Genomic DNA, 26057 nt, shown 5'->3' on the forward strand with positions numbered 1-26057 from the left:
TTTTTTAAGCTAAAATGCACCCGGAACAGTGGGAAAGTTAACAGCAGGAGGAATACTAGGAGGAGGAGGAGGAGGAAATGGCAGCCCCACCCTACTCAGGACTGAAGACAAGTTTCTAGTCAGATGACAGTAAATCTCAGAAGGCAATTAAGTCCAGACTCTTAATACTTATTAGTTGAAGGGCCCTGGCTGACAGAAGAAGGAGGAAGATGAAGCAGGGTGAGTACGGGAACCTAACTTTTCCGAGTCAAGAGAGGAGAGATGTATGGAGAAGGTAGAGGGTTAACAGAAAAGATAACAAGGTTTCTCTTTCTATCTTTTCAATGCCGGTAGTTTATTGTATAATCTGGCTCCTTTCTCCCATTTCTTTACCTTCGTTCAGACCTTGGGCACAAATCATACAGTCATTCATTTTCTTATGAATGGATTCAGTTTAACCCTGAAGCTGTGGACAATCTTTTCTTTAACATCTTGGGACTGGAATGACGTTGGGAAGTCTAAGGGGGCCCATAAGACCTTCACCTTTACCCCTTTGTGCCTTCGATGCCTGAGAGGCTATTTCTGGGGCTAACCCTGGAGCTGTGGGAGGCCACCTCTCTGAAACTAGACCATTCTCCTGGTCCAGTTTCTCCTCGGGCTCTCAGCTCCCCTTACAGAGATGCTGCTCTGCCTTCTGAGCTCAGGACCCTTTTTAAGTTCCTTTTAGAACCACTGCTGCTCTACTGCCGGGCATGAGAAAAACAGGGTGGGCCAGCCTGGCAGACGCTTGGGGCCTGCTGGGAAAGGGCACTCAACATAAGGTTCCATATTTTTAAAATTTGTGTTGTAAATTATATACCATAGTGTGGAATCTAGAAACAAACAAACAAACAAAACAGAAACAAATTCATAGATATACAGAACAAATTAATGGGCTGCCAGGTGGGAAGGGAATTAAGGAGCTGGGTGATAAAGGTGAAGGGATTAAGATATACAAATTGGCAGTTACAAAATAGCCACAAGGATATGAAGGACAGCATAGGGAATATAGTCAATAATATTATAATAACTATATATGGTGTCAGTGGGTGCGAGACTTGTTGGGGGGATCACTTTGTGAGTTATATAAATATCTAAACAATATGCTGTACACCTGAATCTAATATAATATTGAATATCAACTGTAATTGAACTTTTTTTTTTTTCAGAGACAGAGAGAGAGTCAGAGAGAGGGATAGACAGGAACAGAGAGAGAGATGAGAAGCATCAATCATCAGTTTTTCGTTGTGACACCTTAGTTGTTCATTGATTGCTTTCTCATGTGCCTTGACCACGGGCCTTCGGCAGACCAAGTAAACCCTTGCTTGAGCCAGTGACCTTGGGTCCAAGCTGGTGAGCTTTTGCTCAAACCAGATGAGCCTGCGCTCAAGCTAGCGACCTCAGGGTCTCGAACCTGAGTCCTCCGCATCCCAGTCTGACGCTCTAGCCACTGCGCCACCGCCTGGTCAGGCTGTAATTGAACTTTTTAAAAATTCATAAAAAATAATAAATTATACAGCATAGAAATTATTAGAAATTTGAGATGTACATGGTATTTTAATATAAACCAGAATTTAGTAGAGAAGGCTCAAGAGGCTTGTTCAGACATTTGATTCTGGGGTATTTTTGCACTAAATTCTAGGGTATTTTTCCCCAGTTTCCCCCAATTACAGTAAGCCTAAAATGTTATAGTATCTTTTAAAATACTATACTTTCATTAACTAAGCAATACATGAAAAATAAATTGCACATACACATAGAAGCATTCAATGATGAATAACCCAAAGGAGTGGTTAGAACTTGGGCTTATATAGCATCTTAACAAAAGAACAATTAATTTTTAGAAAAGTGAAAGACAAAAGAAAAGGACTTTGAATTTCTAGGGCAGCAAATTGTAGGAAGGTAAATATGAGGGGAAACTAATGGAAGATAAAAGCTAGTTAATAGTTTGTTATGTGTATTCCTCTGGTGCTTTCCTGGGCTGATGAGAATCTAGAGCTCTCTCTGGTGACTAATTTCTTTCTATTAGAGAGGAGAGGGAGGACACATTTGCAAATTTATGTCTTGCTTTCAGGCAAATGCAGGGAGGGCAGAGAGCCTTTCTTGTATCTGCTTCTTCTCAAGTGCCTTCAGCTCAAAATAATCTTTATGCCAAAGTAGCATATTTTAGGATGGCATCTCCTGCTATCCTTCAATATCAACCAATTTCCCTAAAAAGTCTGTATGAATTTTCACTCCCACCATATGAGACAGTCCATTTCCATATACTCTCACAAAATAGGTTATAGGGAGTCTTTTAAATATATTTTTTGAATGAATTTAAGATGGGGCCTCATTATTGTTTTAGTTTTCATTTCTCTGATTATAGCAAGACTTAATATTTATAAAAACTTTAATATATTATGGATATTAATCCAGTGCTATATTTTCTGCAAAAGACCTAAAGATTTAACTTGGGTAGCCAGCTGGGAACACGTTTCTCTCTCTCTCTTTTTTAAAGTGAGAGGAAGGGAGATAGATAGATTCCCGCATGTGCCTCCACTGGGATCCACTCGGCAACCCCCATCTGGGGCCAATGCTCAACTACCTAGCTATTTTTAGTGCCTGGGGCTGATGCTCTCAGACCAACTGAGCTATCCTCAGCACCTGGGGCCACGCTCGAACCAATTGAGCCATTGGTTGTTCATATGCCGGATCAATGCTCTATCCACTTAGCCAGCCAGCCAAGGCATAGGAACATATTTCTCTTGCCAGCAGCTATTTGAATTGCTGAGTACTGGGTGTAAACAATCAAACAATAGTTAATTATGTAGACAACATTAAATGAAAATTATGTTTCAAAGAAGAAATATATCAGTTAGTGATTAACAGATAAATAAGTGGTTTAGAGTCTAAGAAATTGCAGAGCAGGGGGAGAGACCAGGTGTGCCCTGGTACTGATTCTGCCCTGACAGGCTGGCATTTTAGGATGAGGTGATCTGAGATGGAATTGTGGTTTTCACCATGTTCTTAGGAATCCTAGGCCTCTACCTAGAAGCCAGGGACCCTCCCCTCTCCAGTTCTTCCACCAGAGCAGCTCCTCTTAGGTCTTTTCATTACATTTTCATTTGAATAAAGCATGGGAAAAAAGAGGGGGCGGGCTGGGTATCTCCAGAGCAGCTGCACAGGCCAGAAGTTAAGAGCTGGATTCTGGAGTCAAACTGTCCATATGTAAGTGACAATTTTGACACCTGCTAGGTAGGTGACACTGGGAAAGTTAACCTCACTGATCTTCTGTCTGCTCATTTGTAATATGGAGTTAATAATATCTTGTTGAGTATCTTTAGGTATAGGAAGTAATGCATATACATCCTGGAATTTAATAACACTTAGTAAATATTAGCTACATATAAAACTATTGTTATAGGTGCTAAGATACCTCTATGTTCTGAAGTGTTTGGGAAGGATTTCATGGAGGAAGTGGATGCTGAGTTTTTCTTGAAGAATGGTTATAAGAGTGATATGTAAAGATTGGGGAAAGGTCAGGAACCATCTAGAAGTAGAGAGCTTACTGTGATCTATTTGGAGCCACAGGTGAAGCAGAATTTATTCCATTGGGGGATAAGATGTTGGGACCACATTGTAGAGGGCTTTGAAAGCTTGACTAAGGAATTTAGCCTTGAACCTTTGGGAGATAAAACATTTTTACTCTTGCATACTTACAGGGGCACAGAAATACTGCACAATCTCATCACATAAGAATCTTTCTATGCTCTCACACAGGTGGACCCTTTCTCATTTTTTAAAAAAGAAGAAATGAAAAAAATGGTTATTCATTAAAGGCCCAAATTGACAATAATAATAAGTAGTAGAAAAGAAAAAGACACTGACCAAGAAGCTGGACTAAATATAGGGACAAAGGCAGGAGAAGGGAAGGAGCTGAGTCCATCTGACATTTGAGGTGCCAACGCTCTCTGCTGGCTGCTGGGTATGACTCACCCTTCGCCATCTCCACCTGGAGCTTTCCAGTCCTTCACCAGTAGCCTGACTGCCTAGGACGTTATTGAAAATGGATTCTTTAACCTGCTCTAGTCTATATCCAAACTAGCTGTTTATTAGCCTGCCACATGCCTGAGGACCTCAGTAGTCCCTCTCTTCTCGCCAGCACCTTTGTTGAGGTCCTCATTAGCCTTTTGCCTAAGATGATTGCAACAGAGCTCTCACTGCCCTTCCCATGCGTGTCTTTTTTCCCTCTGGTCTGGGCTACATACCACAGCTGGGTTAATCCAGAACTACAGCTTTGATCATGCCACTCCTGCTCAAAAACCTGCCTTTAATCAAAGTCACACTTTCCCCTAAATAAAAAACAGTACGTGTTTAAGCAGAGGCAAAGGAAAGAGAAATTTCCCATCTAAAAATAACCTGTAACATACGGTTCTCTAGTCTTTTATGTTGCTTTTTAATATCTCATGAATTATTTCCCAATATTCTTTGTTATTTTTGTCGATTACATCAAGGTGAGAGGAATAAAGCTTGTGTACTCAGCTCTTATTGTGAGAGATTTAGGTTGCACCAAAATCCTTATCCTTACATTTTTGTATACAAGTTATGATATTTTAAGGAACAATTCCTAGGAGAGGAATTTATGGCTCAAAGGTATCTGTGTTTTAAGGCTTTCTTTTATTTTGTAATAAATATTGATAAATCGCCCCCAGAAAGTTATAAATTTTATTCTTCCATCAGGGATAGGTGTGCATATTACTACTGAAGCCAACAGCAAGGTCTTGGCTCTGCTGTCCTCACTGGCTCTTCTCCTTCTGCCCCTCTACAGCCTCACTGCCCTGCTGCAAGGTCATTCTCCTCCTTCACGCATGCACACACGGATATTCAGCAAACATCTCTAACCACCGACAGGGGAGGCAGGAGATTGTGAAAGATTAGGGGGCAGGCTCTAGAGCCAGCCCATCTGAGTTTGGATTTCAGCTCTGCCCTGCAACTTCCTGCATATTAGGAACAATATAACACCCCTATAGAGAGAGGTTGTGAGTAGGCAAATGATTTAAGTCATGTAAAACACTTCAGACAGTGCCTGACATGAAGTATTAAGTAAGAACATTAGCTGTAATTACCAGCAATTAGGAACTATGTTTCATTCTAGGCAGGTGTGAGAAGGTGACCAAGGACTCTTCTCCCACGGAACTAATACTAGACATGATTCAAGTGCTCTGCAGAAAATAAAGGGGGTGTTGAGACAGCAAGTGACTGTAGGGTGGGAGGTGGGGCATCATCTTTAATGATCAACGAAAGTTCCTGTGCAGTGGTTACCTCTGAGCCAGGACTCAAAGGGAGAGATAAAACCCTCCACAGATAAAACCTGAGCAGAGAAGTCTCAGGTTTTGGTCTCATAGGGCAAGAGCTTTGCATCTCAGAATTCATTGCAGGTAAAGAGAGCCATTTTAAGAGAGCCGTTTTAAAAAAATTATTTTTATTTTTTTTTAAATTTGTTGATTTTTAGATAGAGAGGAAAAGGGAAGCGAGAAAGACAGGAACATCCATCTGTAATATATTCCTTCCTGTATGTGTCCTGACTGGGATCGAACCGGGTAACCTCTGCAGTTTGGGATAATGCTCTAACTAACCAATCTGGCCAGGGCCTTTTTTTTTTTAAGGCTATTAATACATGGGAATATATTTTGATCCTTTTTATATTTTTGTATTTGTATTCATCAAGAACCAGGAATCATGTGACCAGGACTTACCTCTCCTCTTACCTGTTACTAACTCAGGTAGGCCAGTGCCCAAGTCAAGAAGGCCTTGCAGGTACTGACGTGTTTTTACTAATTGATTCTGCTTGATTTCTTGCTTTGCTGAACCTCTTCCTGATCCTCTTGGGGTTTTTTTCCTGCTCCCTTCAAGGCCCTCCCTTTGGCTCCCTGAAGTCTTGTCTCCCTGACATGAAAGGCAATTCAGTGAGCCAAAAACATAATTATATTAAATGGAATAAAAAAGAAAACCTGAGCCTCCAATGGAGAACAAGTTTTCTCCGTGCACTGCAACCTATGAGGTAGGAATACCAGAGTTAGCCTGGGTCAAGGGAAAATGCCTCGAGGGACTCTGCTTTCAGCTGTGAACGGCAGCCAAGAAAAGGCTGCCCCCGGTGCTGATCCTTCCGGTGGAAGTATGTTCTTCACTGCCTGTTTTGGGAATCTGATCTTTCAGGGTGGCATGGCCATTGGGCACTATGTATGAGGTGGACAGGATTTCTGGGAAGGCTCAGTAGGTCTTGATATGAAAATGTCAGGACCTTCAAGAATAAATGATATGTAACCAGTTTCCAAAAGGATCTAGGCCAGACGCTTTCAAACTTTTTGACTATGACCCACAGTTTACATCATGACTGGGAGCCAAGTCGAGTTTTTCCTGTAGGATGCTGTTTGGCAGCACCCCCAGCCTCTACCCACTAGATGCCAGTAGTAGGGTTTCCCCCAGTTGTGACAACTAAAAATGTCTCCAGGCATTGCCACATGTTCTCTAGGGGACAAAATTTCCCTGCTTGAGAACCACTGAGATAAATTAATGTACTGCTAGGGAAAAAGACCCAGTGGAGTTTTGTTGCTAGGAAGACAATAAAAACCACCAGCAAGGGTAGCAAAGTGAGCCCATACACTGGGAACATAGTTGAGAAGCAAGAAATAAAAACGCTTCCCACCTCCCACCCTGAGGCTCCCACCTGCCCAGTATCCTAAAGCAGGGACTGGCCTGTAGCTGAGGTCCCAGCCTCCAGTCAGCTCAGTGAGACTTAATTCATACACAATTCTAACTTGCCCTTTCTTTTATCAGCAGGATAACAGAGTAACTTATAGAAACATTGTCGACATGAGTGGTTAACAGTATGAGGAAGGGTTAAGTTTCAGTTATCTGGAAATGATTTGTTTTTCTGGGACTCTAATTCTCAAGCACTGTGGTTCCGGGTCTGGGTACAGAGGTCACCAGGATCATTGTCCTTCCATTCTCTGACCAGGGCCTGCTGAATTACTTGCTGAGACTGAGTCCTGAAATCAGAGAGCAGGGTGACAGAAGACCTAAGATCTGTACAGGAATCTTACTTAAGTCAGAGCCAGGTGCCACAGAAATGCTTGAGAAGTGTCAGGGGACGCAGAGCCCAGGGAACACAGCTGGGCAGTGACCTGTGCCCCCTTCTCTCCCAGTGGCAGCCTTAGAGCTCAGGTTTGTCGACCTGCAGAGCCCCAAGAACAACAAGGCTCATCACACACAGGAGATGGACCTAAAGCGGCTCATCGTGCGCAGGGGCCAGCCTTTCACGCTCCAACTGCATTTCAATCGGCCCTTCCACTTGGGGACCGACCACATCACCTTCGTGGCTGAGACTGGTGAGTTCACCCGCCTCAAGGCAAATTTTGCCTGTGGGGCCCATACCTCTCCTTTCTGAGCTACTCTTCCTTTCTTCTCCTGGGATTTCCCAGGACCCTATTAGTGCTCAGCACCTTATTACTGTTGTTAGGAAAATATTTGGCCTAGCTTGTGGTGGTGCAGTGGATAGAGCATTGACCTGGAACAATGAGGGTGCCAGTTCAAAACCCTGGGTTTGCCCATTCAAGGCACATATGACAAGCAAGTGATGAACAGCTAAAGTAAACCATCTATGAATTAATACTTCTCGCTTCATCCCCTCTGTAAAATCAATAAATAAAATCCTTAAGAGCAAAAAAAAAGATTTGGTCAACTCAGCAAACTGAAGTTGTGATAATAAAGACCAACCTTTAAACACACTATAGACACTGTCCTAAACTTCACTCATATTAATTTATTGAATCCTTGTGACAAGACTTTCAGGTGGGTACTGTTATGATCCTATTTTACAGATAAAAAAAACTGAGGCCCAGAGATTTATCAGTAAGTGGCTTGTCCAAGGACACCCAATGGCAGTGAAAACCTTAAAGCAAAAGGATTAGCAAGTGGTGGGAGAAGGTGAGGGCCCTTCCAGGCCACAAGGAATCACATCACAGATTTTGAGCCTCACCTTGAGGTCATTCTTTCCTACACAGGACCAGCACCCATGGAGCTGCCAAGAACCCAGGCCACCTTTTCACTCACCCAGACCCAACAAGGAAATGTCTGGAGTGCTTCTGATTTCACCGTTAACTCCAACTCACTCTCTGTCGCCCTTTTCACGCCAGCCAGTGCAATCATTGGCTCCTACTCTCTGAAGATACAGCTTTCTCAAGGCCAGGGTTACAGCGTGACTTACCCAGTGGGGACTTTCATCCTGCTTTTTAACCCTTGGAGCACAGGTAGTTTGCTCACAGGTGGTAATGCTAACCTGATCCGTTGGGAGCGTTCTGTAAGGTTCTACTTAGAAAGCCCAGAAGCGAACACGCTGCATATCTATGCAATACATTACCTTGTGCTCACTAAAAATCATATTTACAAGGAATTTTTAGTGGCATGATAAAATGTTCATGGTGTAATTTAAAAAAAATTATGTTATATCTGTCTCCTCAGGAAAACATAGCACTATTGAGTGTCTATAACATCCTATGGAGAACTTCAATCTTAGGTCACAGCATTAAGAGCTCCAGGTTTGGGTCCCCTAATCTCTCTTTGAAATGACCTACATGATGTGATGTTCAGTGAAATGGCTTACAGGGGTGGTCAACCTTTTTATAACTACCGCCCACTTTTGTATCTCTGTTAGTAGTACAATTTTCTAACCGCCCACTGGTTCCAAAGTAATGGTGATTTATAAGTAGGGAAGTAACTTTACTTTATAAAATGTATAAAGCAGAGTTACAGCAAGTTAAAGCATATCATAATAATTACTTACCAAGTACTTTATGTCGGATTTTTGCTAAGTTTGGCAGAATAAATTTTTATAAAACAACTAACTATAGTTAAATCTATCTTTTTTTTTTTTTTTGGATTTTTTCCGAAGCTGGAAACAGGGAGAGACAGTCAGACAGACTCCCGCATGCGCCGACCTGGATCCACCTGGCACACCCACCAGGGGCGACGCTCTGCCCACCAGGGGGCGATGCTCTGCCCCTCCGGGGCGTCTCTCTGCCGGGACCAGAGCCACTCCAGCGCCTGGGGCAGAGGCCAAGGAGCCATCCCCAGCGCTCGGGCCATCTTTGCTCCAATGGAGCCTCGGCTGCAGGAGGGGAAGAGAGAGACAGAGAGGAAGGAGAGGGGGAGGGGTGGAGAAGCAGATGGGCGCTTCTCCTGTGTGCCCTGGCCGGGAATCAAACCCAGGACTTCTGCACACCAGGTTGACGCTCTACCACTGAGCCAACCGGCCAGGGCCTAAATCTATCTTTTTATTTATACTTTGGTTGCTCCACTACCACCCACCATGAAGGCTGGAACGCCCAGTAGGGACCAGGTTGACTACCACTGGCTTAGGAGATGGAACACAATGTGATAGGTAATTGTATTACATACAGTGTGTCCGTAAAGTCATGGTGCACTTTTGACCGGTCACAGGAAAGCAACAAAAGACGATAGAAATGTGACATCTGCACCAAATAAAAGGAAAACCCTTCCAGTTTCTGTAGGATGATGTGGCATCATGTGCGCATGCGCAGATGATGACATAACACTGTGTATACAGCCATGCCAGTCGAGATGTGGACGGTACAGAGGAAAGTTCAGTCTGTTCAGTGGGTTGCTAAATTCGAATCCGTGACCAAAGTGCAACATGAATATCGGCGTGTTTATTTTTATTATTATTATTATTATTATTTTTGTATTTTTCTGAAGCTGGAAACGGGGAGGCAGTCAGACAGACTCCCGCATGCGCCCAACCGGGATCTACCCAGTATGCCCACCAGGGGGCAATGCTCTGCCCATCTTGGGGGGTCGCTCTGCCTCAATCAGAGCCATTCTAGCGCCTGAGGCAGAGGCCACAGAGCCATCCTCAGCGCCTGGGCAAACTTTGCTCCAATGGAGCCTCGGCTGCGGGAGAGGAAGAGAGAGACAAAGATGAAGGAGAGGGGGAGGGGTGGAGAAGCAGATGGGCGCTTCTCCTATGTGCCCTGGCCGGGAATCAAACCCGGGACTCCTGCACGCCAGGCCGACACTCTACCACTGAGCCAACCGGCCAGGGCTATCGGTGCATTTATAACGAAGCGCCACCACATAGGAATAACATTACTCGGTGGGATAAGCAGTTGAAGGAAACCAGCAGTTTGGTGGAGAAACCCCGTTCTGGTAGGCCATCGGTCAGTGACAAGTCTGTAGAGGCTATACGGGATAGCTACCTAAGGAGCCCTAAAAATCTGTGCGTGATCCCACATCGAACTGCACTGAATAGGTATGAAACTGGGAGAGTTTTCCTTTTATTTGGTGCAGATTTCACATTTCTATTGTCTTTTGTTGCTTTCCTGTGACTGGTCAAAAGTGCACCATGACTTTATGAACACACTGTATATGTGCAGCGAGAGTGGCCAGAATACACCAAAATATGAGTGTCTGTAGGAATGGGAATGAATGATTTTCATTGTCTTCTTTCCATTTTCTGTTTTTTCTAAATCTCTATAACAAGCTTTCTGCTTTTATAATCAGGAGAAGATAATCATCATTTTTTAAAAGTATAGATTATATCTCTGGCCTCTAGAAAAGCACAGAGTAGATTTTAAGGGGTCCACTCTTGATTTCTACAGCCGTCAACCCACTGCTTCTCTTTTTTCCAGCAAGATACCTTCATTACGGTTTTTCATTTTTGTTACTTTGTTTTCTTGGTTTGGGGTTTTACCCCCTTTACTCCTCTTAACTGTTCAGAAGATGACGTCTACCTGCCAAGTGAAATACTGCTGCAGGAGTATATCATGATGGACTATGGCTTTGTGTACAAGGGTCATGAAAGATTCATCAGCTCCTGGTCCTGGAACTTCGGGCAGGTAACACTATCCCAGGAAGGTGGGCTCACAAGTGGCCACTAACAAAAGTCAGGGTGTGTGGTGCTGCACCAACTCTTCATCCAGTGAGAGGCGCAAGGAAGGAGATGCCTTTCCCTTTTAACTTTTAATATTTTATTATGAAAGACTTAAAACATAATCAAAGTAGACAGGCTATTATAGTGAGCCTCCATGAACCTGTCTGTCAGCCTCAATGGTGATCAATTTGTGGTGGATCCTCTTTCATCTATACTAAGGGTTTGCAAACTACAGCCCATGGGCCAGAAGCAACCCACTGTCTGTTTTCACATAGCCCACAAAACAATTAAAAAATATTTTGTGATGTGCAAATTATATGAAGTTGTAACTTCAGCATTCATAAATACCACTTTACTGGAACACAGCTGTGCTCATTCATTTTAAGTGTCATCTGTGGCTCCTTTTGTGCTACCATGGCAGAGCTGAGGAGTTGAAACAGACTCCCTCTGGCCTGCAAAGCCTAAAATATTTACTGTTTGGTCCTTTACAGAAAAAGTTTGCTGATCCCTGGCCGACACTCTCCCCCCACCCTTGTACCTCATCACTAGATTTTTCTCAAAGCATATTATAGATATCATATTATTTAATCCAGCAATAATTTAGACTATAGTTCTAAAAGATGATGACTCTGAAAAACTGAACCACAACACATTATCAGAACTGAAAAAAATGAACAGCAATTCTTCAATAACATCAACCAGTCAGTGTGCAGAGGGGGGAACTTTGGCTCTGGGCAACCACCAACCACACTGGTATAGTTTCTCTCTATCCACATACACCAGGAGGGAAAAGTCAGGGGAAGCAGGGAGGCTTATTGAGGGAAGACCAGCTTCCCCATTCTCCAACTCGGACAACTTGTGTAATTTTTTGAAACTGAGACAAATACCGGTGCCTTTGGCAGCCAAGTGTTGTGACATGTTACAAATGTATGTTGTAAATGAATGTCATGAGCCTCACTGGCGTTTGTTGTGCTGACAACATTAGTGCTAAATCCTCTACCTCATTTGAAGGTTCTTCACATTCCTCACCCTCTGCTCACACACCCTGCCCTATATTTATCCACCTGATCTCCCACAAGTCCTCCAGAAATGAGAACCTTTAAGCCCCTGTCCTTGGTACCTACCATCCTCCAAGACCTCACTCTGCTCTCTCCCTGTCTGCCTCATCCTTCAAAGCCCACTAGCTCCATCAACCTTCTCTGATCTCTTCAGTCAATGAGGACCTTTCATTTCTTTGAATTCTCTTTGAATTTTCCATCAGAGCTACACGGGTCAGTTTTTCAGAATTCTCATTTTGATTTATAAGTTCTGTTAAGGCAGAAATTTTTCTGATATTTAGCCCACCCCTAAACGCACCTTCCCTAAAAGTCAGTTGCTTACTTGAAGTTTCAGCATTCTAGACATTCTTTTTTTTTTTACCTCTCCCTTGCAATCACTTGGAAGTTTGAAGAAGACATCATAGACATCTGCTTTGAGATCCTGAACAAGAGTGTGTACTTCTCAGAGAACCCGTCCAAAGACTACTCCCAGAGGAATGACGTGGTGTACGTCTGCAGGGTGATAAGCGCTATGGTGAGGATAGAAGCTTCCCTGCTCCTGTCTGGGGGTGGTCTGAGCCTCCCCTGGGCACTAGGGAAACCCACCCATCTGTCTTTTATAGATCAACAGCAATGATGACAGTGGCGTGCTACAGGGGAACTGGGGAGAGGACTACTCCCTGGGAGTCAGCCCGTTGGAGTGGAATGGCAGCGTGGCCATCCTACGGCAGTGGTCGGCCAGGGGCAGGCAGCCTGTCAAGTATGGACAGTGCTGGGTCTTTGCAGCTGTTATGTGCACTGGTGAGTGAGGGGAGATAGAAATGCAGAATCACTCATTTAATCTTCATGATACACCTTTGAGGTCAAGCTCTGATATCTCTATTTTCACATGAGTTAACCATGGCTTGCTCACAGCCCCACAAGTAGGGAGTGAGTGGTGGGCACTCGGCTCTTAATCAGCATGCTCGGTAGTCTCAAGGAATCCTGCACATTTACCCAGGCGGGAGGTTGACCTGTTGCAATCACTGCACACTCTCCTTGGTGGAGCTTCTTTCTGCAACCTGCTCAAGCTTCTTAGCTCAAGGTGAGCCTGGAGTTGCGACAGGTTGGGGGAAGTGTGAAGTGTAAGCAGATGGTCTGGGAGAGCTGATCTTACCTGTAGGCAGAGCTGGCGGCTCCCAAATACTTTTAGAGAGGGTCTTGAGGAGTTACAATTAGAGATTCGCTACTTTGCTAACTATCCTTAAGGAGCATTGATGTTTTATACATGATCAGTTATTTGCAATTTCATGCAAAGTCTTTGATCAGAATATCTGTAAAGATGAGGAAAGATGGAAAGTACTGAGATGCCTGCCTGTCTTCCCCAGTGCAAGGCAGGAGGACCTTACTCTGTACTCCTGTGACACTGTGGTGCTCAATACTTGTTGGCTGAACTCGTCAATTGGAGAATGAGGAAGCACAGAATGGGAAGGACAGAGACAGGGGACAAAAACAAAGTTTTAAATTTTTCTGAGAGGACAGAATAACTTGGCAGTTCTGTGTAGGTGCTGCCAACAGAGCAGAAGTTTAAATCTGAGTGTTCTAATCAAGTGAGTTTATGTTCCTCATCTGTTTTCATTGGAAATACTCAGAACTGTGCCAGCATTTAGTATAGTCAAATTTACCCTGGGCCTGACCAGGCAGTGGTGCAATGGATAGAGCATCAAACTGGGACACAGAGGACCCAAATTCAAAACCCTGACGTCGCCAGCTTGAGTGCGGGCTCATTAGCTTGAGCTCAGGGTCGCTGGCTTGAGCCCAAAGTTCACTGGCTTGAAACCCAAGGTCACTGGCTTGAGCCCAAGGTCGCTGGCTTGAGCAAGGGGTCACTCACTCTGCTGTAGCCCCCTGTCAAGGCACATATAAGAAAGCAATCAATGAACAAGCAATCAACGAACAACCGAGATGCCACAACGAAGAATTGATGCTTCTCATCTCTCTGTCTGTCTGTCTGTCCCTATCTGTACCTCTCTCTGACTCTCTCTGTCTCTGTCAAAAATTTAAAAAACATTACCCTGGGGTGGCTAGGCAGGTATTATGAGGAGGGCTCAGGCCATTAGACCCTGCGATGAGAAGGAGAAGGTCTAGGTCTGTGTCCTTGCTTCACCTCTGAACCTGTTCCCACTCCCAGGCCCTAGCGTTCTGGGGCCATTGAGCATGGGCAGAGCTGCTCCTGTGCAGCTGCTTCTGGCCACCTGCAGCTGTGTCCTAGCTCTCATCCTTGCTAAGGGTTTGTGAAAAGCCCGGGAGCTGTGCTGGGAGTGGACAGGTGATTGTAGACAGGTGGCAATCTTTGGGGCTCTTGAATGAATTGAAATAAAAAGATTGGTCAATCTCAATAGTCCTTTAACATTTCAAAGCACTGTAATCCTCCCAGCAACCTCAGTAGGTGCCATCTGCTCCTCCTGAGCAGGAGAGGGGTCGGGTAAACCCCTCTCTAAACTCCTCACATCTCTGGCTTAGGTCACACCTGGCTCTTGATTGATTTCACCTAGTCCTAGGCAGGGTGCGTGTGCGTGTGCGTGTGCGTGCGTGCGTGTGTGTGTGTGTGTGTGTGTGTGATGGCGGTGGTGTTGTGGATCGCGGTGATGTTGGCTTTGTGTGACTAGATCGGTGAAACCTTTCCTCAGCTTTATCTAGACACTATCTAGACAACCACAAGAGGGTACTGTTGCCTTAACAAACATGGTCATTGCTCCTTGTACTTGCAGCTTCCCTTTGTCTTTGGTATCTTCCTTCTTTCTCTCTAAGTCTAACTTGCTCTTTTATTCATTCTCTGATTTGTTTCTTACCCCTGACAAACCCTTGTCTTTCAGTGGAATTGCAGATCCAGAATTTCAGGACTGATAATCAACTGGTCCAATTCCTTATTTTTTTTTGCATACAAGGAGACTTTATAAAGCCTAGACAAGTTGAGCCATTTTCTGAAGGTCACACCACTTCCCTTCTGAAACTAGCCACAGCACAGAACTAAAGTTTTAAATTTTCTTTCAAATCATAAAATGTTGTAGGTTCTCTATTTTTAATTTTGAAAGCTGATAAGTGGGAAAACCCTAAATGATAAACTGAGTTGTTAATTGTTTTTATTTTATTTTATTTTTCATTAAGTGAAAGGCGGGGAGGCAGAGACAGACTCCCACATGCACCTGGACCGGGATCCACCCAGCAAGCCTCTACCAGTGATGCTCTGCCTGGCTGGGCCACAGCTCCGGTGCTTGGCAACTAGGCTAATTTAGCACCTGAGGCTGAGGCCATGGAGCCATCCTCAGTGCCTGGGGCCAACTTTGCTCAAACCATTCGAGCATGGCTGTGGGAGGGGAAGAACAAGAGGTTGCTTCTCTTGTGTGCCCTGACCAGGAATCAAACCTGGGACTTCCACATGCCAGGCTGACACTCTACCACTGAGCCAATCAGCCAGGGCTGTTAATTGTTGATTTAAATGACCCCAAATGATTTTTTTTACCCTGGTGGGATGGAGACCATTGATAGATAGAGCAGGTAGGCAACAAGGTTTGGGGCCTGGGCGTGGGGCTCTGAGGATGAAGGAGTTACAGGTATTGATCTGCAAGAATCTTGGCATTCTGTCTTTCCTCAGCTAGAAAGTGAGAAAGTATACCTGGGATGCCAGTGATTCAGCTTGAAATGAATTCAATGATTCTCTCTGCTTTCTTTCTCTTTAGTAATGAGATGCTTAGGGGTGCCAACTCGTGTTGTTTCCAATTTCCATTCTGCACACAGCGTGGATGGGAACTTGACCATAGACACCTACTATGACCAAAATGCAGAAATTCTGTCAACCTGGAAACGAGACAAAATATGGTAAGAGGCACTGTCTCAAACAGATCTCTGCTCTATCCCAAGTAGGGTAGAGAAACAACTGGTTTCTCCAGCTGTGAGGCTGTGTTGCTTTGTATGTTGTTGCTGATGCTCAGAGAATGAGCCCCCAACCCAGCAGACTGGGCTAATTAAGTCATCACATCAAACTCATTTCAGATATAGAAGACTACGGGATAACATTCTGAAGCCAACAACCAGCTCAATAGATTGTTCCTCTGAATACTGACCTCAAAATCTGCATTTATCTTACTATTCTTATTTTGGGTCTTTCTGCTTACACATTCTGGGTTTCCTCTGTCAGGGCAAAGCCTAGACAGGCTACCTCCGCATACTTCTTCCTTCAGTCTCTCTTGACTTCTTCCTCTTTTTGCCTCACTCCCTCTCTGCTTGTATATATGCATGCCTCATGCAGGCCTGTGTATGTGTCTCTGTGTGTCCTTTGCTTTTTGTATCTCTAGTCTCTTTCCCTGGTTCCTTTCTCCTCTGCTCTATCCCATATCTGATTTCCTGGTTTTCCTTTTCACCAGCCAGTTTCCAGGTAAGACCTTTGAGTTGTGTTAAGAACTAGCTGTTGTCCCTCTCTGAGCTCCTCTGGAGGCTGAAACTTCTCAGATTCAAGAAGCAGGGGTATATCTGAGAAGAATATATCACTCATGTAGAATTCTGTCTGTGAAAGCACAACCTGAATCTAATCACGAGGAAACACCAGACAAGTCAAAAATGAGGGCCACTTGGGAAAACCAACAAATGCTCTATTCAAATTTCATTGTAATAAAACAGGCTGAGAAACCGTTCCAGATTAAAGGAGACAAGGAATACTGGACACGTAACTGCAATGTGTGATCCTGGACTGGGTGGAAAAGAATGCTATAAAGGACAACTATTATCAAGTCAACTGACAACATAGAAATGTAGGCAGTAAATTAAATATTTAAAGTATTGTATCAATTTAAATGTATGAGGTTGATAACTGTACACGATTATGAAAGGGACGATCACTATTCAAAGGAAATATATGCTGAAATTAAAAAAAAAAAGATATAATCTCCATATCTGTACTGAAAGAAAGCCATGATAAGGCAAGCAAGGCAAATGGTTAACAGTCGGTGAATTGGGTATATGGGTGTTCTTTGTATGAGTTTTGTAACTTTACTGTAAGCTTAAGATTACTTCCAAATAAAAAGTAAAAAAAATAAAATAGAAGAAACAGTGATAGTAAGCACTCAGTACCGTTTCTCATACCTAGCCAATTTGGTAAACATGTGAATCCTGTCATCTTCCTCTTTTCTGTAGGAATTTCCATGTCTGGAATGAGTGCTGGATGATCCGGAAAGATCTCCCACCAGGATACAACGGGTGGCAGGTTCTGGATCCCACTCCCCAGCAAACCAGCAGTGGTGAGTGAGGACCACTCTGGAAGGGTCTGGGCTCTGGGGAAAGGCCAGTCAGGGTGACTGACCACATGAGCAAGAGGTTAGAGAGAAAAGGTATTTTTGTCCTTCCCGAAGTCAGTGCAGGGACGGTGTTGAATCAGGAGTCTGACTTTGGTATTGACAGTTGGGTGACCCAGATAAGTCACTGTTCCTCTCAGTTGCTTCCTCGCCTGTATGGTGGGGAAGATGATGCTAACTGCCACTTCACAGGGTGGCTGAATTACTGGGAACTGGCATTTACGCCACTACTCCTCCCTATCCCATTTCCCTACGCCTCACAACCATGACCAGCCGCCCTGGTCCACGTATCAGCGTCCATGTTAACTGTCCGCAACTGTTCCCTGCACAGGACTGTTCTGCTGTGGCCCTGCCTCCGTGAAGGCCATTAGGGAAGGGGAGATCCACCTGCCCTATGACACGCCGTTTGTGTATGCTGAGGTGAATGCTGATGAAGTCATTTGGCTCCTCAGGGATGGCCAGGCCCAGGAAATCCTGGCCCATAACACCAGTTCCGTCGGGAAGAAAATCTGCACCAAGATGGTGGGATCAGGCCAGCGCCAGGACGTCACCAACTTCTACAAGTACCCAGAAGGTACCTGGTGCCCCGGAGATTTGGGGAGGGAGGTGGATCTAACCTCCTTAGTGTGTTTCCCAATGGGATGATACCCATGTTAAAACCTAGTAACTTCCTCACAGCAAATGCTCAGGGCTTTCCTGGCCCCTGGCCATGTGGCCCCAGACAGGGTTGCTGAATTTAGCAAATAAAAATATAGGGTTCCCAGTTAAATTTGAATTCCGGATAAATTCAGATTAATAAATATTTTATTATTATAAGTATGTCCCAATGGTTGCATGTGATATTCTTATACTAAAAATTATTTTTGTTGTTTATCTGAATTTCAAATTTAATTGAATGTCCTTGATTTTACCTGGCAACTCTATCCTAGGGCCACATCCCAGACTCCTTCTGTCATGGCAGTGGGGGGTGACGGCAAGGAGAGAGGTAGATGCACAAGAAGGGAAAGGCCTCCTGGGTCTGTGGGAGGACGTAGATGTCCCTATGGCAAAGGCCAGGGTGGGTTCAGGATGCTGGAGTGCTAATCAAGGGCTTGCTATGTCCTAGCTGTGTAAGCCTGGACACATTCTTACCACACCCATGCCTCCACTTTCTCATCTGTAAAATGGGTTAATAGTATCCCAGGGGGCTGCTGTGAGGGATAAAAGAGTTCCCACACAGAAACTATTTGGCACAATGCCTCTAGTGCACAGTAAATGTTCTCGAAAGGTGCACAGTTTGGGTTGAGTTGGGGTTAAGATTGAATGTTGAGTAGCCCCTAGGAGCAAGAGATGAAGCTCTGTTTGAAAGGCTTGAGCATATATTTTAGAAGTGAGGATGCTGGTGAGGGAGAGAAGCCTCTGACTTTGATGATGATGATAGTGATAACAGTGGCAATATTGATGCCCAAGAACAACGCATTCAACCCAAATTTCTGGCTACTCTGAGAGGCAAGGAAATAGCCCCAGACTATAGATGACACAACTGAGCACTGAGAAATTTAAGGACTATGGAGAAAAGATTTAATCCCAGCACCAAGCAACACCAATCCCCATGTTCTCGGCCATCATGCTGTATTGCCTCCTGACACAGCCATTTCTGTGCTTAGGGACTCAGGAGGGGAGCTGGGAATTATCCAGCAGCTTGTCTCGCAAAGAAGGTCATTGGCTCCCTCAGCCCCTCCCACTGATGTCTTTCCTGTCTCTGCTTTCTGCCAGGATCCCCTGAGGAGCGGTCTGTGTTCATGAAGGCATCCCGGAAAATGCTGGGCTCAAGAAGGGCCTCTTCACCCTTTCTGGATCTGCTGGGGTCTGGGGTCTTTCGGGAGCAGCCAGCACAGCTGCAGCTTCAGCTGGCCAGGACACCTGAGTGGGGCCAGGACCTGCTGCTGAAACTGCATGCCAGGAGGATGACAGACAGAGCCCATCCCCGGGATCCCATCAGACTGGAGGTGCACTTCTGCGCACAGGCCCTGCTGCACAACGGCGGCACCCGGGAGCCCCTCTGGAGGCAAACAGTGCACTTGAAACTGGACTTTGGGGAGGGTGAGTATGAGGCCTCTAAAGTTATATGGAGGGGAACTTTCGGGCCATGAATAGAGCTGGGCTGGACCAGCCAGATCACACAGAGACCCCTAAGTCCCCCAAAACACACACACACACACACACACTTGGCAGTGAAGCTGCTGTTGGCAGGAGGTTGAATGCCAAGTGCTCTATCTCTGATGCCATTGCAGCTGGTGAAACATAGCAGCGACCTCTGGGTGCAGTATAGGCAGGGTCAGCCTGCTATATCTCTCCTACCTACACACACTGACACTTTCACACACCCGTCTAGAGTCCAGGGTCGGCCTGCTATATCTCTCCTTCCTACACACACTGACACTTTCACACACCCGTCTAGAGTCCAGGGTCAGCCTGCTATATCTCTCCTACCTACACACACTGACACTTTCACACACCCGTCTAGAGTCCAGGGTCGGCCTGCTATATCTCTCCTTCCTACACACACTGACACTTTCACACACCCGTCTAGAGTCCAGGGTCGGCCTGCTATATCTCTCCTACCTACACACACTGACACTTTCACACACCCGTCTAGAGTCCAGGGTCAGCCTGCTATATCTCTCCTACCTACACACACTGACACTTTCACACACCCGTCTAGAGTCCAGGGTCAGCCTGCTATATCTCTCCTACATACACACACTGACACTTTCACACACCCACCTAGAGTCACACACTTAGTCTCACACCTAAACTATTTTTTCCTCTCACACATGTTTCCTCCTCTGCCTTCTCTTTCTGAGACCCATTCCCCAGACTCAAGATGCCTTTTGTCTGTGCTTAGAGATACAATGGCCACTCTTGCTACCTTACGACAATTATAGAAACAAACTGACAGATGAAAAGCTGATTCGCGTGTCTGGCATTGCTGAGGTGGAGGGGACACAGAGGTCCATACTGGTCCTGAAAGATATCTCTCTGGAGCCTCCCCACTTATCTATTGAGGTAAGGTGTCTGGACACAGATGGGACCCAGGGGCCCTCTGACTCAGCCAATCCAGGGGTTGAGGGTACAGCAGCAAAAGAGACAGTCTTTGTCTAAACATCAAATGGATGATCAAAGTGCAATATGGTGTGGACTTTTGTGCTCTGTGCAAAGCACAGGGCGGGGCATGAAGCCTTCCCAGCAGAGGTGACATTTTACAGAAGATGCAAATGGAACATAAGATATAGGAAGAACTATATAGAGATATGAGATAGAGATGACAGTGTTTTAAGTAGGGAAATTGCTTTGCAGAGGCAAATACAAGAAAGGCAATCACTGGGAGATGGAGTTGAGGAGAGATATGAGAGATACCACAAGTCAAATTCAAAAGGTGACCGCTGATAAGATGGGGTGACAAAAAAGAGGGAAACAAATGAACAGGGAGCCTCAGATTTTGAGTTGAGAGCTTGAGTGGCTGTCAAGGCCATTGGATGAAGAAGGAATATACCGATGAAAGAAGGATAAACCGAGGAGGGCAGGATGTTCTCCAACTCCCGTTTCTAGGGTTTCCTTCCCTAAAGCCTCCCTTCCATTCCATTCCCTCCCACTCTGACAGACTTGCCCTATGCCTAGTCCCAACCTGGCTTTGCACCAGGTTTCCCAACAGCATACCCCATCTCCACCCAGAACAAGAATTGAGTGACCCTGTTATAAACCACCTGTCCATCTGATGGTTTTCACCTGAGCATGCTGTCAGGCTAAGTGATGTCAGGCAGCCTCCACAAACAAGGGCAGACAGCTTGGTGCCTAGGTGAGAACCCCGACTGTTACCTGAAGCCTGGTTTAAACAGGATCAGATACAAACACATCAGATGCCAAGTAGGTTATTGAACAATCCCCATTAGTAAGGGACCTGGGAATGATCTGTGTGACTATGCTGGATTCCAAAGTTATGTTTACCCATTCTTCTTTGAAACCCTCATTAGAGTAAAAGGGACATGTTTCTTTATTTTTAAGTGTGATAAAGAGAGAGAACAGACAGACAGACAGGAAGGGAGAGAGATAAAAAGCATCAATTCATTGTGGCTCCTTATTTGTTCATTGATTGCTTTCTCATATGTGCCTTGACTGAGGGGCTACAGCAGAGTGAGTGACCCATTGCTCAAGCCAGCAACTTTGGCCTTCAAGCCAGTGACCTTTGGGCTCAAGCCAGCGACCATGGGGTCATATCTACGATCCCATGCTTAAGCCAGCAACCCCTCACTCAAGCTGAATGAGCCCGTGCTCAAGCTGGCAACCTTGAGGTTTTGAACCTGAGTCTTCTATGTCCCAGTCAGACCCTCTATCCACTGCACCACCACCTGGTCAGGTGGCTTGTTTCTTTTTAACACAGCATTCTTAGTAGTCATGACTAACTGATTGGAGCTAGCCCTTAAATTGAAATCTAATTGCCATCCTAATGGCGGAAAGGAAAATAGATTTCAGCTTGTTGCCAATTCCTAATTGATAGTGACCTATTCCTAAGACAGGCCAGGATGTTAACCCTAAATACTCTTAGCTCATATTCTTTTCTCCCAAATGCAATATCTTAGTTCTAAATAAACAGTCCCTGGTGGTCAGCAGAGGGCTGGGGGAGTTAGATTACTGAATTATAGTGCAAAAATGAGATCAGTTGCCCACAATATCCCTGTCTTTTCTCCTCACAGGTATCTGAGAGGGCCGAAGTGGGCAAGGTGCTGGGAGTCCACATCACCTTCACCAACACCCAAACCATGGCTCTGAGTCACTGCACGATGGTGCTAGAGGGAAGTGGCCTCATCCGTGGGCAGATATCAAATGAGTAAGCACCATTGCCATTCACCTGTCTTACGCTGGTCTCTGATAAGGGGGATAAGGGGTTCCTTGGCTCCTTGTGGAGCCACAGGATGGTCCTGTCTCCTGAATGGTGCCTCTGTATACCCATTTTCCCACCCTTCTCAGAGCAGGTTGGCTCTGTGGTGTTGGGAGGGGGGAGGTGTTTATCAACCAACAGGAAAAATCAGATTACCTGTCCCAGCGGTTACTCCTCAAGGCTCTAACAGGCTCTTTTTTTACTTTCAGCCTTGGGACTCTAGTGGCCGGACACATCATCCAAATTCATCTGAACCTCTACCCCTTCAAAGCTGGACCTCGCCAGCTGCAAGTGCTCATCAGCAGCGATGAAGTCAAGGAGATTAAGGGCTACAAGGACATCTTTGTAGCTGCAGCCAGGGCTTCTTAGCACACCCCCTGGGCCCTCCCCCCCACCCTGGCCCACTTCCTGGTGCCCTCCTACCCCCTCACCCTCCCCGGGTCCTACCCAGCCCTCCTGATGCTCTGCCTGACCTCTTGCAGTCCTTCCCCTGTTCCCTCATGACCTCCCAAGCAAGCTCCCTGCCCCACCTTACTCCTGAAGGTATAGTGTTATCTTTGCCCTTTCTCACTCCTCTTCCCTATCTGCCTGGGGATTAGTGAAGCTCCGTTAGAACCACTGTGCATCTTGGGAAGAGACAATAAAGATGTCTTTGATCGATCACTGGTGTTCTCTCTTCTGTGCCAACAAACTCCTTATTGCTATCAGCCTGTCCTCTTGGCTGACTGCTGTGTGGCTGGGCCTTCGCTGCTCTTTTTGTCTTCTCTCCTTTAAGGGACCATGCACAAAATAAGCCAACATGATTATTCTAATTCAACCTGGCTGGAATCAATAATCACAGTCTCTCCATTTCAACTGTTAGGCTACAGGCAGAGGCCAGAGGCAGATCTAGACAGGACTGTGACTGGTGCTACAGAGACTAGACAAGAGCTACCCAGAAGGACTTCTCTGCTGCTGGCTTGAGAGCATAGGGGCAGCTGGGCAGGGCCCACTCAGTGTGGCCCCAGGACAACTTGGAAGCACTTCACAGCCAGCTGCTCCCCAAAACAGGCCCTCACTTTCCCTGACCCTAGCTTCCCCTTTTCCTCCCACACTCACTTACTCCCCCTAATCTTTCATCCTCTCCAAGTCACCCTACCTGGCCCCAAACTCTCTCTCCCTTTGCATCGTTTTTGGTATTGTAAGGACAGGGAGCCACTCTTGTGTATTTTCTTCCCATGGTACTCAAGATCATTTGTACTTATTCTAGATAATTTGAAGGAAAAAAAAGTGAAAAGAAACAAACAAAAGTTACTGATAAATTCAATAAAAAAAATTGTTTTAAATCACCGATTGCTCCTAGTGGGCAGATGAAATATATTATGCTCACTTTGTTAAAGATGGCGCTGCCCACATGGAAGCCGTTGCCCAGGTGATATTAATGTGTGTCTCTGTGGGCTGTGGGCAGGCAGGATCCTTGTAGCCTGGGGCTTGGTTTTAGGATTAAGCCTTTCCCACCCTTTTTGATGTGGGGTAGTACAATCCCATCATGCCTCAGAAAGTGACTTTATATTAGAGACTTCCCTATTGGAATATTGTATATTGCATTAAAGGTTTGGATTTCTACACTATAAAATAGGGGCAGAACGGGAGCTTGTTTCTTGGTTCCTGAGATTATCATTAGAGCAGAGAGAGCAGAGAGCAGAGAAAGGCCACGTGGAGGAGGCCAGGAGAAGCAGCCAAGATGGCGGAGTGCTGAGTGAGAAGTCAGTTTGTGCAGAGTTTATGCAGGGAGAAGGAAGGAGATGGGGAACAGAGGTGAATAAGTCTGGTGAGCTAGAAACTTTTGATTCTAGGAAACTCGGATAAGTCAGTAGCTTTGTGAGCGCTGAATGTGAGTGGGTTTTGGAGCCCAGTGTGTGTTTTTACTTGTCCGCCAGGTGCAAGCTAGGATTAAAGATGATGGCCCACCAGTTTTTGGCTCCATTGTTTCTTTACCAACTGTCCGAATCTAATGCAAACCTGCATGGGTCAGGCGGCTGTGATGGTGGCCGTGCCTACTGGCTTTACACTCCTTCATCCCAGAAGAAATCTCTGCTAACATTTTGCCATATATCTCGTCTCTTTCCACTCTTTCATTGTGTTTTTTAAAAGTAGTTGCTACAAAGCTATCATAAAAAAGACAAGTGATAACAAGTGATGATGAGGATGTGCAGTATTGTGAATATATATTTGTTCAGAAATTATGGAAAATGGCATAGAGTTTTCTCAAAAGTTAAAAAATAGAACTACCATATGATCCAGTAATTCTACTTCTGGGTATATATCCAAAAGAAATAAAATCACTATCTCAAAGTGATATCTGCATTGCCATGTTCATTGACAATAGCCAAGATATGGAAACAACCTAAGTGTCAACAGATTAATGAACAAAAACGATGTGATATATACACAGAGGAATATTATGCAGCTGTGAGAAACAAGGAAATCCTGGGATTTTCTGCAACACGGATGGATTATGCTAAGTGGAGATAAGTCAGATGGAGAAAGACAAATACTATATGATGTCACATAGGCAGGTATACCTCGGAGATATTTTGAGTTACTTTCCTGACCAGCGCAATAAAGCAAGTCATAATTTCTTTGCTGGTGGAGGGTCTTGCCTTCAAAATGTATAACATCTGCGAAGCTCAATAAAACAAAGCACAATAAAGTGAGGTATGCCTGTATGTGGAATCTAAAAAAGCTGAACTCATAGAAAGAGTGTGGTGATTACCATGGGCTGGGGATGGGAGAAATGAGGAGGTGTTGGTCAAAGATATAAACTTTCAGTTAGAAAAATAAGTTCTGGATATATAATGTACAGCATTGTGATTATAGTTAACAACAGTATATTATATATTTCAAAGTTACTAAGAGACCAGATCTTAAATGTTCTCACCACAAAAAAGAAATAATTACATGGTATGATGGAGGTGTAATTATTGGTGGTAATCATAGTACAATATATAAATGTATCAGATCAACATGTGTGTTTCTAAAATTTACACAATGTGATATGTCAATTATAACTCAATAAAAAAATAAAATTATCTAAAATGTCCATACTACCCAAAGCAACTTATAGATTCAACACATTCTTATTAAGACACCAATGGTGTATTTCACAGAACTAGAACAAATATTCCAAAAATTTATATGAAATCCACAAGACCCCAACTAGCCACACAATCTTGATAAAGAAGAACAAAGTTGGAGAAATCACGCTACCTGATATCAAACAAGGCTATAGTAATCAAAACAGTATGGTACTGGCATAAAAACAGACATGTAGATCAATGGAACAGAATAAAGAGCCAAGAAATAAACCCCACATCTTTACAGTCAATTAATATTTGACAAAGGTGGCAAAAACATACAATGTGGTAAAGCTAGTCTATTCAATAAATGGTGTTGGGAAAATTGGACAGACATGTGCAAAAGAATAAAACTAGACCACCTTGTTATACCATACACAAGAATAAATTCAAAATGGATTAAAGTCTTAAATGTTAGAATTAAAACCATAAAAATCCTAGAAGAGCCTGACCAGGCGGGGGTGCCGTCGATAGAGTGTCGGACTGGGCTGCGGAAGGACCCAGGTTTGAGACCCCGAGGTCGCCAGCTTGAGCGCAGGCTCATCTGGCTTGAGCAAAAAGCTCACCAGCTTGGACCCAAGGTCGCTGGCTTGAGCAACGGGTTACTCGGTCTGCTGAAGGCCCGTGGTCAATGCACATATGAGAAAGCAATCAATGAACAACTAAGGTGTCACAGCGAAAAACTGATGATTGATGCTCTCATCTCTCTCT

At 44.7% G+C, this 26057-nt stretch overlaps 1 protein-coding gene and 1 non-coding gene across 2 annotated transcripts; one reads left to right on the plus strand and one right to left on the minus strand.

Annotated features, from left to right (window-relative positions):
- Nucleotides 1-84: 84 nt before the first annotated feature.
- TGM7 (transglutaminase 7) lies at nucleotides 85-22855 on the plus strand. The gene is made up of 13 exons (XM_066341599.1): nucleotides 85-219; nucleotides 7206-7388; nucleotides 8064-8309; nucleotides 10795-10913; nucleotides 12392-12520; nucleotides 12609-12786; nucleotides 15705-15843; nucleotides 17155-17258; nucleotides 17644-17886; nucleotides 19068-19394; nucleotides 20200-20360; nucleotides 22046-22179; nucleotides 22440-22855. The coding sequence occupies exons 1-13, from the start codon at nucleotides 210-212 to the stop codon at nucleotides 22597-22599; spliced, it is 2133 nt and encodes a 710-aa protein (XP_066197696.1). The 5' UTR covers nucleotides 85-209; the 3' UTR covers nucleotides 22600-22855.
- Nucleotides 8505-8631, minus strand: LOC136377934 (small nucleolar RNA SNORA25). Its single transcript, XR_010746537.1, has one exon. It is a non-coding gene; the product is annotated as a small nucleolar RNA SNORA25 (small nucleolar RNA).
- Nucleotides 22856-26057: the final 3202 nt, after the last annotated feature.

This window comes from Saccopteryx leptura, chromosome 6 (assembly GCF_036850995.1).
Source record: "Saccopteryx leptura isolate mSacLep1 chromosome 6, mSacLep1_pri_phased_curated, whole genome shotgun sequence".
NCBI classification, from domain to species: Eukaryota; Metazoa; Chordata; class Mammalia; order Chiroptera; family Emballonuridae; genus Saccopteryx; species Saccopteryx leptura.